The 17,696-nt window shown below is 51.3% G+C and overlaps 1 protein-coding gene across 5 annotated transcripts in view; it reads left to right on the forward strand.

Annotated features, from left to right (window-relative positions):
• The window catches only part of CTIF (cap binding complex dependent translation initiation factor), a 340,395-nt gene that overhangs the window by 228,385 nt on the left and 94,314 nt on the right, over positions 1 to 17,696 (forward strand). For 3 of the 5 annotated variants that reach the window (XM_014586243.2, XM_014586245.2, XM_027770268.1), the window contains 2 exons: positions 9,796 to 10,288; positions 13,323 to 13,622. In XM_014586243.2, the coding sequence (XP_014441729.1) occupies positions 9,796 to 10,288; positions 13,323 to 13,622 (793 nt within the window). The remainder of the gene's footprint in view (positions 1 to 9,795; positions 10,289 to 13,322; positions 13,623 to 17,696) is intronic. The other 2 variants (XM_014586244.2, XM_014586246.2) reach the window with 1 other exon arrangement.

Here is a 17,696-nt window from a genome sequence, read left to right on the forward strand (position 1 = left end):
GCAGGCTTGTCCCCAGCACAGATGGAAACCCGAGGGCCACACGTGGCTTCTGGTGTTTCCCCAGACGCAGTGGAGCCAAGGCTGGAAGACCGGATTTCCAAACCTCCCGTCCAGAGCCCTCCCAGGCAGTGCATTCCCAGGGGGCTCTGGCCTGGCCCATGCCTTTCTCCTGTGTGTCTAGCCCAGGCTACCACACTACACCCTGCCGGCTTTGCCCAGCCCTGGGGTCCTCTGGATTGGGGCTTCATGGCTCAGCAATGGTGTGCAGGCTGCCCTAGGCCCTCAGGACCCAGGCCTGGAGCCATGGAGCAGGAAAGTGTGATGATTGAGGTCACATTCTGGGGTCAGACCACCTAAGTTCAACCCAGGCTCTGCCTCTAACAAGCTCCACGTCCTCGGGCCGTTACCTCTTGTGCGTCTTACTGACCTCTGTAAAGCAGGCAGACAATAGTGCCTCTCTTTTAAGGTCTAATAAAAGTCAAGCCCGGCACACTGTCAGCGCTGCATCCACATTAGCTGTTTGTATTTCTGTTACTCTGCATCCGGTAATCCCAGCCTGTCTGCTACCTCGGGGGAGCCCTCTGGGCAGGGCTGGCTTCCTGGGTGTGCGCCTGTACATGTGTACAGTCTTCGGCTCAGGAGGGCCAGTGCTTGGGTTAATGCTCTGATGTGGCTATCTTGAAATTTCCAATAGTTCCTAAATGGGGGGTGGGCACATTTACATTTTGCACTGAGCTCCACATGGCATGGAGCCAGTCCTGCCTCCAGGCCTCTCAGAGTAGGTCAAGGCCCTGAGCTACTCTTCCCTTTCCTTAATGACTTAATACCTGTGTCTGTAGCTAATGGATTAGTGTCGGTCTCTCCAAATGGGTCCAAAGCCCATGAGGGCAGCAGCTTTGGGCTTCAGTCATGACAGCCCCATGCCAGAGCCCAGGGTGGTTCGGAAGAGACTCCGCCTCAGCCGAAGGACGTGGCTGCTTCAGTGGGCAGACACAAGGAGCACACATGACAGTCTGGTGGCAGAGACCGGGGTGTGATGTGTCCAGACTGTAATCGCATTAGGAGTCTGGAGAGCTGGGGGCAGGATCCTGGAGCTGGGGAGAGTTCCTGGGCAGATCTGGGCCTGGAAGCCAGACTGGATCACGTCAGAGGAGCCCTGAGAGACGCCTTAGAGACAACTAGGCAATATTCGTTGCGCACAGCCTCCACCACCACCACCCAGCTTCCCTCAGAGTTTCAGGAACTGTGTGGCCTTGGGCAAACCCATCAACATGTCTGACTAACATTCAGGTGGAGCAGAATCTTTAATGAAGTGATAAACAAACCAACCTTTACCCCGTCGTTCACGTGTATGAGCACTCGTTCGTTCGTTCCATGGTTGGTGAGGAAAGTCTCTCCTCTGCCTGCAGGTTGCAGAGGTACAGTCAGGCCCTTTCATTCCATTCCAGAGCATCCCTTTGGCCAAGTAAACATCTGGTTTCTAAAGCTTTCAATCCATGCAGTGAAATGCCGAGCTTCTCATATGAACTTTTGCCCTGGCTGGCAGGGACCCCAATCTTGAATTGGTTCCTACCCAACTCTGAGCGAAGAGCGCCACAGAATCCACTGGGGTGAGAGAGTCTGCAGTTTGTCTGACTGTCCGAGGCAACAGGCTGTTCCTGAAGTGTGCGAGCTCTCCTCTCAGGGTGCTGGAGAACTCAGCCGGGAACAGAGGATGAGAGCCGGGCTCAGAAAACGGATGATTACCGCCATGACGACAGTGATGACGACGACTCTGGCAGTTACGTGCTGGTTCTGTGTAAGCGTTGTAGTCATGCTCCCTGGTTCTCCAGCGACCACTAAGACGCAGATATGCCGTTGCCAAGCGCAGCCCTTTAACCTTGCAGATCATACATTAGAGCAGAATGGCAAATCCGAGTTCTAGTGCAGGCTCTGCCGCTCAGTAGCTGGGCAGCCCTAGGGAAACGAACAGTGTCTCTGAACCTTGGTTTTCTCATCTACAAAACTGCCAAGCTGTCACTAGTGTTATCCTCACAGCTGCCTCTGAAGGAAGGACTGCCACAGTGGGGAAGACACACAGAGAGGAAACCTCCAGACAGCACAGCTAGGCGTGCCCCCCCCCCCCAGGCTTTGAGCAGGCTGCAGGTTCCCAGACAGACCTGCAAGCAGCGCTGTGCAGCACAGACCCGGGACGCCCATCATCTCATTGAGTCCTGAAGGCACAGTCGGCGCTCAATTAGTTTAGACCACTCTGATCTTGTCCCTGTGTTAATAGGCCATTGTCATGTTTTCTCCTCTTAGGCTCCTTCCAGAGGGAAAAGTGTCTTCCCTGTACTTTTCTCTGTTCATCTTCCCCATCATTCTGCAAAAGGAGGCGACGTGTTGGCAGCCTCTGTTTCCAGGCCCCCATGCCAGGGCTAAGTTAAGCAGCCTCTGAGTGGCAAAGAAACCCCTGGTGCTTTTGCCTGTCCCCGGTGCCGGGGCAGGGAAGGTGGCGCCCCTCACCCAGTGAGTGTAGGTGGCCAGGAGTTGGAGGTGCCTGCGCTTGTGATAAACAGTCGTCACCTTCCCTGAAGGCAAGAAATCCAAGCCCACGCATAGTTTTAAAACCACTCACCCTAGGAATTTTGCTTTCAGAAATTTTTAAGCAGACCTACAAATTATGTGGTGAAGTGTCCGACATTGAAGGAACCATAATAAGTCAGTGGCCTTCGGAATATCTAGTTGGGAACGATTATGAAATAAAAAACGAACAGAGAGATGTTTGTCTCCACTTGGACCACTGTTAAAACCATTTTTTCCAACAAAATTGGAAGTTATTCTCTCTACTCCTACCTCCCAAAATGCAGCTGTGGTATTCCCAGAACTTAATTCTTTTTCTTTTTTTTCTTCTTCTTCTTTTTTTTTTTTTTTATAAAAGAGAACAGTCTTAGAGAGGAACAAGACATCTGATTTCAAACCCAAAGAAGAAAGAATAAACTAAATGAGCGATGGAAAAAGCATAAACCGACAGTTTCCATTCTCAATTAAGAAAAGAAAACCCAAAGCATTATTTTGCCACTGGCAGGTGTTGCCAGTAGCACAAATGGAATATTAATCTTATCTCCTAAGCTGCCACCCGAGAGAAGACATCCCCAAAGAGAGGATTAGAGGGTCCGATAAACAGCCTCAGAGATGGATTGTTGCCCTTTTTGCTTGGGGTGCTAGAAAACTGGGTGTACAGGATGTCCCCTGAGCTTGGATCCACATGTCTGTGTGTCCGAGATCAAGTGCAGCCTCCTTGCCCAGCTCCTGGGAGCAAAAGTGGCTCAGCCCCGGCCCAGCCAAACCCGAACCCACAGGTTTCGTGGTGAGCCGCCAGCTGGCCCCTGAATGAAGGTATCGACGAAACCCAGCGCCAGCACACACAGAAGAGAGAGGAGCTGGTTTTGGCCTGCCCAGCCAGCGACCGCTGACAAATATTTGTGAATGGCCAGAGCAGGGAAGCCTGGGTCTCCATTGTTGGAGAACAAGGCTCAGTTCCAGCCTGGGCCAGTGATGCCAGCAGCCCTCTCAGCTCCCTCCTAGGCACAGGACACGGGCCTCATGTGGTCATCACCGCAGAGGTCTCAGCAGCATTTCAGCCTTCTCCCCTGTGGAGACTGGATCTAAAGGTAAACGGGAGACAGATAGGAGGTGGCCGCTGGGTGCTGGGATTGGCTGACAAGCTCAGCAGACTACCAGGAGCCTACAGAAGGCCTTCTGTTATGGGATTTCACTTCACCTAGATAACCTCAGTTGGCTATCTACAAAATGGGAAGACAGTTCTTGGACTACCAGCACACAGAGGTCTGTCCTAGCACTCACTGCCCTGAGAACTAACCGAGACCTTGCATAGGGAAGAGGAAAGGGGGAAAGGGAAAGACCCCCTACCCTGTACCCCTAACCTCCAGCGGCATCTGGGCTCTTCCCTGGCCTTCCAGCTCCACTCAGATGAGCCTGTCTACTATTTAGCTCCAGACCAGGAGCTTCTTACTTTGAACCTATTAGTCTGGCTTGCTCAATCGGGAAGGGATGCTTGGGGCTGGACTCCCTGTCTCTACCTCCCCCCTCCCCCCAACTTCCAGATGGCCTTCCATGTGACAAAGGAGCTGCCACCCAGCAACAGTGAGTCTGAGGACACCCACTGGTGCCAGCCAGCCTGGAGCATTCTTGGGCAATGCTTTATTGTCATTTCAACCAAGAAGACATGGAATTCCAGGTTCTCCCAAATTTCCAGGAACATAGCAGAAACTGTGCCAGACCTAGCTGATTTCTTTCTGGAGTCTTCCACGATCAGCCATGGAGGAATTAATTCCTTCCTCTTCCAAGTGGATAGAAGTTTCCTCTGGTTGAGGGTGGGAGGAGCCCTCTATGGGGTGCTGAGCGTAGAGAGGGAAATCCCTCTGTGGGAAACTGGGCAGTTTTCAAGACGGCTGCTGGGAAGGGCTTGGTCAACCCTCCTTTGGGGGCATCTCTGGGGCCATAGCTGTAGGCGCCACAAAAATTCTAAATAAGGATGACAGAAGTTGTGAGAATAAGCATTATCTGCCAGGGAATTTCCAGGGTTCCTCTCTGGGCTTAAAAATAACACACAGTCAAAGAACAAAGAGAGTGGAAGGAAGAAGGGCCAATTAGTTGAAAGTAATTGTTGAATGAAAGGAGGGAGGATTTACAAAAAGTCATAGGCATGTGACCCCTGGGGACCGTCTGTGACCATTGAGTTTCTTCTCCGCTCTCACAGAGTGGGGTGCCTCATGCTCCTTAGCATCAGAGCTGCCCCTTCAGAGCTGACTCAGCATCTGGGGTTAGCCTGGGCCACCTGTAGGCTGAGGATGGTTGGGTCTTTGGAGAGAACCTGGCTCTGTGGCACCACTTGGCCAGTGGGACCCAACTCTCCACCCGGTGCTGGTGCTGCTGGTCCCTACAGGGCAGTCAGGCGATAGGGAGTGAAGCATGCCAGTGGGAGGGGGCGTCTGGGGAGAGAGGGACTGCCTCTTCCACCCAAGCATCAGGGCAGCATTACCCTTGTCCAGGAATGGACTTCAGAACCCAAAAGACCAAACCCAGACAAAGATGAAAACACCTTGTAGGCCTCCCAAGGGGTACTCAGGCCAGGTCCGGTTGCCAGGGTTCAGTTCAGTGTACCAGACTTTTATAGATATTTGTATAATGCCTCAAATTATCAAAATACCTACAAATAAAAGCCTTGTACATTATATATGAAAACAAAATAAGAAAACTCTGAAAGGTGGAGGGAAGAAGGCAGATGGGAAACCTGGGGATTGGATGAATGGCACAGGACTGGATTTTTTTGTTGGCTTCATAAATCCCAGAGTTGGACCTAAAGAAACTGAAACCCAGAAATGCCACTAGGCATGATGAATAAAAAAAGTCCCAGCAAAAACGGCTCTGGCCAAAGAACTAGAAGAGGGGCACGAGGAGGACAGAAAACCTTAGACAGTAACTACTGAACTGCAACCAGAGCCCCAGAAAAAACCTGTAACTCTACTCCCTCCACTCCCCTGGGGGAGGCTGAGTGAGGGGCTTGGTGTTCCTCCCTCATCAGTTTATAACAAGACACCCCAACTCCACACCAGGGGAGTGTCAGAGAGGCCAGTAGGGAGTTGGGACTTGCACCTTGTGGAGTGAGGAGTGCCTTCCTCCCCATGTATTACAGGAAGCTACATGAGTATCCAAGGATCCAACCCTACCCATCAGAAAAGAGGTGCCTCTCAGGCCAGCAGGTGATATGGTGGTTAACCCACTGGATCCCACATGGCTAACTCTGCACTTCAAGTACAAGGCCCACTGGCTTGAAAAACATGCTGGGCTTGTGTACATGCATGGCCAAAATCCCAAGAGGAGAATGAAGAAAGGATTGCAGTGACCATCTCCCTCCAGGATGGGTGATCATTTCTCACTTTCCCTCTCTCTGTCTCTCTCTCTCCAGTGAGCACGTGTGCCCTATAGCAAAAATTTTATTTAAAAAATAGTAATATTAAAGAAGATATCACTTCCACCCATACCACCACCCAGCAATAACAGCTCCTGCCCCGCCAAACTATCAGTGGAGGCTGCAGGGGAGCAACAGTCTGTCACCCTCTTCTTCCAGCCATGGAGGCGCAGTGTAGGTCTCAGGGGAAGCCTGAACCTCCACCCCTGCCCAGTAGTAATAAAGAGCTCTTAGGGTGTCAAAGAAAACCCAGGGAGAACTCATACTCCACACTGGGTAATCAAGAGGCGGCACCCCCTACTCATGACCAGAGCAGGTCAGAGGAAGCTGACTGAAACAGGAAGCCAAATGAAGTGCGTTGTCTCCAGGCATAATTCCCAAAAGGCCCATGTTTCAGTCAAACATCGCTAGTCACACCAAGCACCAGAAAGATCTCAAATTGAACGAAAACAAGATAAATTGGAGATGAAAGACATGAGAATGATCTGGCAAAGATTTTAAAGCAGCCATCAAAAAAATGCTTCAAAGAATAGTCAGGGACACAGTTGAAACATGAAAAAATAGGTCACTGCAAAGACATAGAAGACATGAAGAAGAGCCAAGTGGGAACTGAATAGTTAAATCAAAATCTCAGTAAATACCAGAATGGTGAGGACGAGAGGAAAGAAACAGTGAAGCAGAAGATAGTCCAATGAAAATTGCCCAGTCTGAGCCACTGGGAGAAAGTAGGCTAAGAAAGAAAAGGCTGAGCTCTGGGCACCTGTGGACTGTAACAAGAACTGTAACATTCATATCATCGGAGTCCCAAAAGTAGAGAAATAACATGGGATGGGAAAAAACCCTCCAAAACAAACAATGGGCCAGAGCGTTTTCTACATTGCTGGGAGGAAGGTAAACTGGCACAGCCTATCTGGGAAACAGAGCAAGAGTCTCTTTAAAAGCTATGTGTGAAACCATCATATGATCTAGCATTGGTACTCCTGAGCACTTCTCCTAGGGAAATGAAATTTTACGTCCACACAAAAACCCGCACCCAAATGTTTATAGCCGCTCTATTCGTAATGGTCCAAAACTGGAAACGGTTGTCTTTCAAAGGGTGAATAGAAAAACACACTGTGGTTTTAGATCCATCCCACAGAATACCACTCAGCAAGAAAGAGAAATGAATTCCTAATACGTGCAACAACTTGGATGAATCTCCAGGGAATTATGCCAAGTTAAAAAAAAAAAAAGCCAATCCCAGTGGGTCATATACTTTATCATCCCATTTATAGAACATTCTTGAGATGACAAAATTATAGAAATAGAAAATGAAGGAGTGGTTGCCAGGGAGGGAGATGGTGGGGGAGAACTGGGCATAGCTGTGAAAAGACACCAGGAGGGGTCCTTGTGGTGGTGGGAATGTCTGTATCTTGACAGGACTCAGGTCAGAGTTGTGGTTGTGATATGACACTTTGGTTTTGCCGGACATTACCATACTGGGTAAAAAGTACAAGGGATGTCTCTTTATTTTTTTTTTCCTACAACTGTACATGAATTAATAATTGCCCCACTATAATAAAGTTAATGAATTAATAAAAAAAATAAATAATGTTCACTTAGGCAACACAAATAAAAAAGAAAAATCCACAGCCCATCTCCCAGAGATCACCACTATGTTTTAGTGTATATCCTTTCAGATTTGTCTATGCATATTAATACTTAGTGTGTCTCCTTCCAGATTTTTCTGTGCATATTAATACTTGCCTTTAAAAACGATACCATATTTCCGTCAACAAGAGCGTTCTCTTGCCACATCCTTGATTTCTCCACATTCAGTTTTCTGCTTAAATCAAAGATGTACATCTTTGATTATTTCCTTTGAATACATTAGCACAAGTGGAATTGCAAGGCCTGATGGTTTTGCATGTTTTAGAGGCTTTTGAAACCAATTGTGATTTCCCTCCAGAAAGATTATACTCATTTTGATCCCCAATATATAAGCTGCCTGTTGTGTGGAAACAGAAGACTATGCATCTGTCCTTCGCGTAACTTTAATGTCCCTGTAAAGCATGCCATTAAGTAGAAAGCTTTTACAATGAAAAAAAATTTTTAATTAGTTTTTTTTAATTGCCTGAGAATGCATGCACTCACCAGAGAGAGGAACCACTACCACCCCCATATGGGGTATGGTTATGCTACAATCGCTCCTCTTCCATTTTTCCATCCCTTCTGAATTGGGGGCATACACACACACACCCAGCATATTACTCGAGCCACTGAGGTTGGCTGGCATTTGAACCACGGTTCCCCATATGGGATTCAATTCTCCTAACCACTAGGCTATTCAGGGCCACCCTTTATTCATTTCAGTAGGCAAAAAATAATACATTTAACCCCAACCTGTGATGTCTCCAAATTTCTGTGATAAAAATGAAGGGAACATTTAAATTGAGTGTATGTAAATAATAAGCAATCATTTAAAGGTAAATAGGGACAGCACATAAAATGCAATGAAATGAAGGTTTATGGTACCCAGATAGGTCATGGAAGAGGCACCGGGATTGTTTATGTAAGTTTTCTTTACTACTTTACAGCTTTGAGGGGTTCATGTTATTTTGTTCTTGAACTGCACTTCTGATACATTTACGGCACGGGAAGCGTCGTGAAGATAAAATAGATGCTCAACGCAAGACTGCTTCGGGTGCCATGAAGCAGTGCTTGGCACCAACCTGGAGGGTCGTGCGGGTACCCCATTCTCCTCTTCACTGGCCTTCTGTCCACATATGAAAGTATTTGGATTTGTCCCATGTTGCGTGACTCACACATGTTCCTCCTGCTATTCTCTGCTTTAAGTACTGTCAAGTAAATGGGAGAGCCCGTCCTTGCCTAAAGGCAAATACATTAAGTATCCCTTCTGTATTTGTTTGCTAGGGCTGCCATAGTGAACTACCACCGACTGGGTGGCTTAAACAACAGATACTTGTTCTCTCACGGCTCTGGAGGCTGGAAGTCCGAGATCAAGGCGTGGGCAGGGTTGGCTCGTTTCTCTGAAGGCCTCGCCTTGGCGTCCTTGCTGTGTCCTCACCTGTCTTTCTCCTCTTTGCACAGCATCTCTAGTGTCTCTGTGTCCAAATTTCCTCTTCTTATAAGGACACCGGTCCCTTTAGAGTAGGGCCCACCCTGACAGCTTCTGTTTAACCTGATTACCTCTTTCAAGGGTGTATCTCCAAATACAGCCATTCTCTGAAGGATTGGGGGTTAGGACATCAACATATGAATATTTTCTTTTCATAGGTGGAGAAAGGACATGCAATTTTCTGTTAATGGGTTTGAGGGTGACAATGTCAATGTGCCCGCCCCCATAAAAGTCATCTGAAGCATTCAAAAACCATTATAGTGAAGAGCCATTCACGGGATGGTCATTATGGGAAGCAGGTCAGGGTATGTGTCTTGCTGGAACACGCATCAAGTGTACCTGGGAGATTCACAAACTGGTAACAGCTGCTTCCAGAAGACGTAACTGGTGGCTGGGGATGGAGGCAGAAGGGCTCACGCATACTCTCTTGTATCTTGTTAATGTTGTTGTATGTGCACGTATTCCTGCGGATTCTAATAATGAATAAGAGAGTGATGTTAAGTGGAGGGTCGACTTAAATCCTCTGAGGTGGCAGGGACCTGTCTGGCTCTTCTCTGAGCCTGGCACGTAGGGATGCTCAGTAAGTGTTCACTGAGAGACAAGGACAAAATGAACAAATCATGGCTTCCTCCTCTAATATTCACCCCCCCGGGACCCCAGTGGCTCACCTACCAACTCCTCTCTCTTTCCCCTCGGTTTGCAGACGGCAGCAGAGACCTCCTGGGGGGAACAAGCCCCAGCAACATGGTGACCACCAGCCAGGCAGTGCCAAACACAACAGGGACCACCAGAAGTCCTACCAGGGGGGGTCAGTAGCCCACCCCTCAGGAAGGCCCACCCATCATGGCTACAGCCAGAACCGGCGTTGGCACCACAGCACCATGAAGCACCCACCAGGCGACAAGGGGGAGGCAAGCACCCACCGCAATGCCAAAGAGTCCGTAACCATCGAAAGCCCCAAACTCGAGGACACCCCAGCGGACCCTGGGCTTGTCAGCCTTGAGGCCCCCCGCAGCCCTGACACCCCGGTTCCAGCGCCTTCCGAGAGGCTGCCCCCACAGCAGACAGGGGGGCCAGAGGCCGAGACAAAGCGTAAAGACAGTATTATTCCCGAGCACCTCGGGGAGCGGCCCAAAATTACCCTGCTCCAGTCTTCCAAAGACAGACTGCGGCGAAGACTAAAAGAAAAGGTACCGGTAATTGAATTTTTGTTGTTCTCTTGCACCAGGGAGGACAGCAGAGAGGTAGGCGCTTTGGTAGGTGGGCTCAGGGCAGAGGCTCGTGGGTTTGAGGGTCTGGGGAGCTGTATGGAGAGAAGCAGGGCTCTGGTGGCTACATGGACCCACCACACCGGGCACGGTGCCTAGGGTCGGGCTGGGCCCGCTCTGCATGAACCCCTGCCATGCATGGAACTCCTCACCTCTGTCTCCGCAAAAGAGAGGTGCTAAAGGGCATTGGGAATCATGGGGACTGTGAAATGAGGACAGAGGTTTTCTCCCCGAGGTAATGCCACCCAGGTGGCACTCCCTACCAGGATGAAAGGCACAGGTGAGTTGCGCAGGTGGGAACAGACCGGCCTCGGCCTCTTCCTTCTCCACCTTCACGTCCCAGCAGCCAGCGAGGGCTTTAAGGTGTGAAGCATAAGGAGGCTGTGCTTTCTGCATCAGGCAGGTGCCAGGCTGCATGGGCACGATCTGGAAGCGGGACTCCTACATTTGCTCCCCAGGAGCTGCTCTACCCAGCCCAGTCCTGGCCCCGGTCTCTACAGGCTGGTCCACAGCTTCAGGGAATTGCCCTCAGGCCTCCAGTAAGGGAATGGGATGTGTACCTGGCAGCATTAAAATGGTCCATGTGCTCACCCCAGCATCACCACCCTTTCCCCACTCCTCACCCCCATGGGCACAGGTAAGGTCACCTTGGGTGAGAGCCATTTAGAGAAAGGCTGACTTGCACAGCTATGGCCCTCCAGGGGGCAGAGCCAATGGAGTCCTCTTCTGGGTTTCCACATGGCCTTGTGTTCTGACTGACTGCTCTCGCTCCTCAGCCTTTTGCCCCAGAGGCTAGACAGGTCTACACTCAGGCAGAATAAGGCAGGTTAGACCTTTTTTGAAATCGACTTTTGAAATGAAATGCTGCCTCGCACCCACCGAGTGTCCCATCCTCCAGCCCCTGTTCTGCCTCCCTGCAGGGACAGGCAGCTACAGGGTCCTTGCAGAAAGCCTCACTCGTTTCCTCACCACCCGGTGGTGAGCACCTAGAAGAGCTTCCCAGCCCACCAGTGTGTGGTCTTTACCCACAGAGCTTTGAGACAGGCTGCTAGAGCCCAGCCAGAGACAGACCATTAACTAAGTTCTCTGGAGTTCTGCTAAGCATCAGTCAGTGCAGCAGAGTGGAAACAGCATGGGCTTTTGGGATACAGCAAACCCGGTTCACTCTGCCCTTGACTGACTAAGCAATCTTGGGCAACTTCTGAGCCCCAGTTTACTTATCTGGAAAATGAGTGTAACACTATGCATATAGCAGAGAGACTGAAGATCAAATGAGTTGATGTGTAAAGACCCTCGTGGGTAGCTATTGTTCTATATGCAAACCACTGGCCCTGCCCTGGGACTCAGATGGTTGGAGGAAGGGGTATGGGGGAGAGGGAACAGATTAGGTAGATCTGTAGCACCCACAGATCAGTTTCAAGGATGCCCTTCAGGTGAGGACTCCTTGACCAAGAGCATATGGGATTAGTGTCAGGGTCGCTCCCTGCTCTGCTGGGTACTCACCTTTACTCACCCGAAAGAAGGGCGAACACTGGGAACAGGAGAGCCACCAGTACCAGCCTCAGTGAGGCTTTCCTCAAGGAGAGTACCTGTTCCCTTCTACCTTTTGAACACAGGTAAATTGTTAAATGTCCATGGATTAGCAAGTTGTGCACTGCTGATCTAACCCGGGATCAGACTAACCTTCTTTGAAGAGGTGGGTGGATTTGAGGAGAGGCAGGAAGGACGTCCAGGTTCAACTCTCACCCAAGACCCGGTTCTCAAGTGGGAGACCAGTTGTCCTTGGAACTTGACCTTCCAATGATAGGGTCCAAATAAGCCATGGATCTTCTGGTCTAACCTCACTGTGTCATCTGTGAGGAAACTGAGACCGACAGACTGGAATGCATGCCACAGCCTCACAGCCAGAGACAGAGCAGGAACTATAACTTGGCTCGGTGCTTCCCAGCCCAGAGCTCGCACTGTTGAAAACGGCAGGGCCAGTGTGCGATCACATTTACTCACCCTGATGCTGCCCTTCCAAACGGGTCTCACATCCCAGCAGTTAAGTCAGTTGTACTCTTGGCCATCAATCTATTGTGTTTGAGTAAATACTTTTGAGATAGTCAGATGCCATTTCTTCTCTCTCTTGTCCAAGCTGCAGTGAAACCTCATAGGGGTTTAGGGTCTTTGCCTGAAATAAACATCTTGTAAGTTCTAGCCATTTTAGTGGCACATGGGAGGATTCCTTGGTGGGTGGTATTTGCGTGTAGATGGCTGGCACAGACTCCATGAGACCATGTCCTCATGGAAATCCCAGCTCTCTGGGACATGACTGACCTTGGGCGGTCAGAGCTGAGAGTGGAAGACAAGGCGGCTGCTCCTTTGACTGCCTCCAACCATCACTGCAGGCATTTTGAATCCTACTGGGGCAGGCGCTCCTGCCCTGGCCTTCCCTCCTTCATTTTCTCTTTAGTCTAATTTCTCATTTGTTATGTAATTTCATCTTTTATAAGCCCTATTAAATCATCTCTAGATTAAGACATTTGATGGACAAATAAACAAGAAAACAAGCCAGTGTACCAGGGGACTTAAAAAAATTCATGGAAAGTGGAATTAAAGTATGAGTTTATTTGGGTGCAAACAATGTTGAAATCCATGCATAGTTCTTTCATAATGCACATTTTCCATGAACTTTTTGAAGATTCTTATATGTGAGAATCCTGGGTGGGAGCTAGAACTCACGAGAAGCATGGGCTGGTAGCTGTGGATGTTATATTAACCAAGAACAAAGACAACAAAGTCTTGGGGACTCAGAGGGTCTTTGGAGGAGGTAAGGGTCTCCAGAGGGATCAGATCTCAAGTCCAGGAAGGTAGAACTGAATCCTTTCTGGGAGCGAGAGGCCCTCCCTCCACCAGACCAGCCCCCTGCAGACACCTGGGCTCCACTCAGGCGCACTGGGTTTGTTCCCCATGCCCCCAGGATGAAGTGGCTGTGGAGACGACCAGCCCTCAGCAGAACAAGATGGACAAGCTGATCGAGATCCTGAACAGCATGCGGAACAACAGCAGCGACGTGGACGCCAAGCTCACCACCTTCATGGAGGAGGCCCAGAACTCCACCAACTCCGAGGAGATGCTGGGGGAGATTGTGCGCACCATCTACCAGAAGGCCGTGTCAGACCGCAGCTTCGCTTTCACTGCCGCCAAGCTCTGCGACAAGATGGCGCTCTTCATGGTGGAGGGGACCAAGTTCCGGAGCCTGCTCCTCAACATGCTCCAGGTAACCGGACACCCACGGGGTGCCCCCAGCTGCCCCTCCAGGTCAGTGGGCTCTTACTGGAGAGAAGGCGGCAAGTCTGACCTCCATGTAGCCATCCTCACATTCCACCCTTGCCCGATTAATTATAGAAAATACAAAGGCAGTTGGGGGCAAGGGACAGCAGCCAGAGTGTGTGTGTTTGTGTGAGTGCTCCATGGTTACAATGGACCAATATAATTTTATAGGTGCTTTAAGTTTAACCAGCCTTGCCCGCATTCTATTTTCATGATAAGAGGCTGGCTCTTGGTCGGAGGCTGGCTCTGTGCTTTGACCTCTCCTGCTCTGAGCAGACATGAACTTGCTGTGGACTCCTCTTTTCCTCCTCCTCCCAGGACTGTTGTGCAGACCTTCGTGTCGTGCAGTCAGTTGTAACACTACTGAGATGAGTTTGAACCCTCTTTAAGCCACTTTGGAGGAGGCCTGAGACAGTCTGTTTGCTGAGACACTGGGGTCCTGGGCTTAGGGAAAATGTGGCCATTCAAGACTGTCTTATTCCTCGGTACCGTCCTATATTCCGTCTTCTCCAGAGAGCCTAACCCCCTCCTCCTGGTTCCTTTCTCCGTGAGACTGGCGTCCAGTGGTGGTTTTATTGGCGTGAGTGTATGTGTGTGGGGGCGGGGGGTGGGGGGCGTGTGTACCGAGACTGAGCCAGCAGCTTTACGTCTCATAAGCACCTGCTCTTCTGTTGTGGGTGGTAGCAGGTGAGCTGGTGGCCTTAGTACTGGTGACATTAGGGAGACAGTTCTCCCTAACGTGGGAACATCTGTAGCGGCCACACCAGGCTCTGGGGCCATCCTTGGAGACTCTGGGAGAAAGCAATCTCTCCTCCTACTCTGTACTTCAGAGACCAGTTGAGTTGCCAGTCCAGGTAGCATGAAATGGAAGCTTGGAAGTTGCGCAAGTAGAACGATAGAGCTGAAGGCCTGCATGTCTGACTTTGCTTAGGTGACGCTTCCATGGATCATGTTAACAGCAATGCTTCTGAGAGACACAGGCGACTCCCTTCATAGTTGTGCATGGAACACCAGGTGTTAGCGAGGGCTCATGGTCACCCTCCTCCTCACCACCTGGTTCACAGCTTGCTCTTTCTTCCCTAAAAGCTGGGAGGAGGTTGCTGCTAAAATCCCCTCCGCCCTGGCCCTGGGATACCTCCCTGCCGCCCTTTCCTCTTCCATATGTGTCTCACTTACTGCAACCTGAGCCCTCCCTGGCCAGCCGGGGCTGCTTCCTTTCAGCTCAGGGCCCTGATCAGGTTCCCATTCCTGGATCACCCGCACTCCCCTGGTGACGAATTCCCGCATTACCTGAGGGATTTGCACATTGGGCATGTTCCTCGTGGGCCGGAATGTCCTAGGAGAGTGTGGAGGGTGACAGGCAGGGAGACGTCTGTCTGCCATGCACCGTGAGGATCGGCCTGTGGACTTGGCTTCTGTATTTTTCAGAATACAGGAGCGTCAGGAGGGAACAAGAATTCTAGACAATGGCTTCCAGTTCTAAGCAACCCCGCCAGACTCAGAGGCAGGCAGACAGGCAGGGCTGGGGCACCAGGGGGACAGCTGACTGTGGGGGGCCACCCAAGATCAGTCATTTTTTCCAATCAGCCAAAGTAGGAGTGGCCCTGCCCACAGGTATCTAAAGGAGTGGCAATTCTCAGCCACAAAAGGGGCTCCGTGGCCCCTGCCCTCACCTCTCAATCACCCACAATGTGCACCAGCTTAGGACAGGGTTCTGGCTCTCTGCAGGAAGGAACAGGTTTGGCTATGTCTGACTCCACCGAGTCCTCCCTGCCTTCCACAGCTGGTAACTTCTTGTGGAATGAGCGTGCCAAGAGACACAGTTTGGCAAACACTAGGGTCGGGAAAACACTCCATTGAAAACTGGGAAACAAGGAATCCAGACTCTATTCATCCTCCACCCATGGGGGCCTGGCCTCTGCAGCTCCCTCTGGGAAAGTACTAACACCAACCTCATCAGCACTTCAGTGATTCTGGGCTGTCAGAGAGGAGCCGAGGCCTCGGGAGGGGACACGGGTGAGGCCATCGGAGCCTTTTTAGTCCCCCCAGTTCCTGCCACTGGCATGGCAGTCACTCCTGCAGCCTCCCAGTTCCCACGAAGCTGCTTACCCCATGTCCCAGCTCACTGATAGGGCTGTCATGAGGGCTATAGGCTTTGGAGTCTGCCCAGGAGACCCAACCCTACTGACGCCACCTCGTCTGTGGGGCAGAGGAGAACTGGCACACCCACATCCTGTTCCCCACTCCCTCCCCCGTCCTCCAGCCAGGCTGAGCCTCCTGCTACATGCTAGGTGGACAGATTCCCCATCTAGAATATACGCCCCCTCCCATCCCCACCTTGGCCGCGGCCACTAGCACCCATGTTTCAGGTTGCACTTGGGCACCACTTCCCAGGAAGCCGCCTCTGATCCCCTACTCTGTGCTCTTATGACACCCGCCCTTCTCTGTCCCGGCACCTGTTGCCCTGTACCCACAAAGGCTCAGTCACCCAACTAGAATTTACAGAGTGTCTGTTTGCCATGTGCCAGGCACCAGCCCAGGGCTGAGAATACAGTGATCAGTAAACGGACACAGCTTTGTCCTTGGAGGTTCGCAGCTAGGAAGACTGGAACTGAGCCTGATAAGCACATGAGAGCACAGTGACAAACTGGGGTACATGCTGTCATTGCACCCCTTCTCTGGCCCTGAGAGGCGAGACCCTTTCTGCTTTGTTATTCTCTGTTTCTGGTGTCTGTGTGGTGCCTGGTGCTGGAGGGCCCTCAAGAACCATGGAGGATGACAGTGGATGTTCAAGAGGAAGGCACTAGAAGGCTCCCCGTCCCTTCTCTCAGGCCATGACCCTGGAGATAGCTGCAGTCCAGGACAGGAAGGGAGCCCACAGAGAGAGTCCCAGTTCCTGTTCTGAGGCTCCAGGGCAGCCTGTCCCCTCCTCCCCACAGGGGCGATTTGCCTGGGTGGAACATTTACTGGCTGGGGCTTCAGAAATCTAAATGTCCCCATGGGTCACCACTCACACCCTCTCTACCACTACCAGCTCCAGCTTTCGTGTGAGCTGAGGAGGGATTCCCTTGAAGGGCATATTGAGAGGGCTTGATTCGGGCACTCAGGTCTCCGAATCACTGGTCCTGGGAGAGCAGGCTGGATGCGCTGGCACAAACTGCCCCCAAGGCCCGCCCAGTCCCCTGATTACAAGGCCCAGAGGAAGCCACCATTCCGATTGGGCCTTGTCATCCTGTCATCCCCTGTTGTCCCTTGTCATCCCCTGCTGCAGATCTCTTCAGCCCAGGAAGAGCAGGGTGGAGCAGGGCTTCCAGGCAGCATAATCGAAGGCCGTTCGCCACCCAAACCCAGAGGTGCAAGAAAAGACAGCCTGGACATGCTTATCAAAGCCAGCTTTCCCTCCCAGCACCTCCAGGGAGGTCTTTTCACCCGCTTTCATTCGGCCTCCCTTTCCTGACAGAGTGCCAGGCCTGCCCACAGAGTCCTTCCCTCTCATTCTCCCAGAGGTGACCACCAGCTCCACCCACGTAGGGTCCTCTCGGCTCTGGGTCCTCCGCCAGTCCCTGGTTCAGCTCAAGGGCCTCACATCCATACTTGAGTTCTAAGACCCAGCTTAGTGATGCCGGCTGCAAAGGGGGCAGGGTATGAAGTGCCCAGTGTCCCAGCCAGCTGCTCTTGCTGCCTGGGCCTCAGCAATGGGAGCTGGCAGCAAAGGGGGGTGAGCAGCCTCCACTGTGGTGGAACCTCTACAGCAAGCATCTGAGGGCTGCCTGCCAAGCTAGGGCACAGCTCCCTGGACTGGAAAGTGGGAAGTGGAAGGGGTCACTTTAGGCCTCCCAGCGTCACAATCTTTTTTTGGGGGGGGGAGCAGTGAGAGGTTTTTGCCATAGGGTGCATGCACTCGCCAGACAGACAGAGACAGAGAGACAGAAAGTGAGAAATCACCCCCCCAGGGGGGATGGCCATGCCGCAATCTCTTCTCCATTCTCCTCTTGGGATCTTGGGCACGCACATGTGCCCG

This window comes from Tupaia chinensis, unplaced genomic scaffold (genome assembly GCF_000334495.1).
Source record: "Tupaia chinensis unplaced genomic scaffold, TupChi_1.0 Scaffold000119_2, whole genome shotgun sequence".
NCBI classification, from domain to species: domain Eukaryota; kingdom Metazoa; phylum Chordata; class Mammalia; order Scandentia; family Tupaiidae; genus Tupaia; species Tupaia belangeri.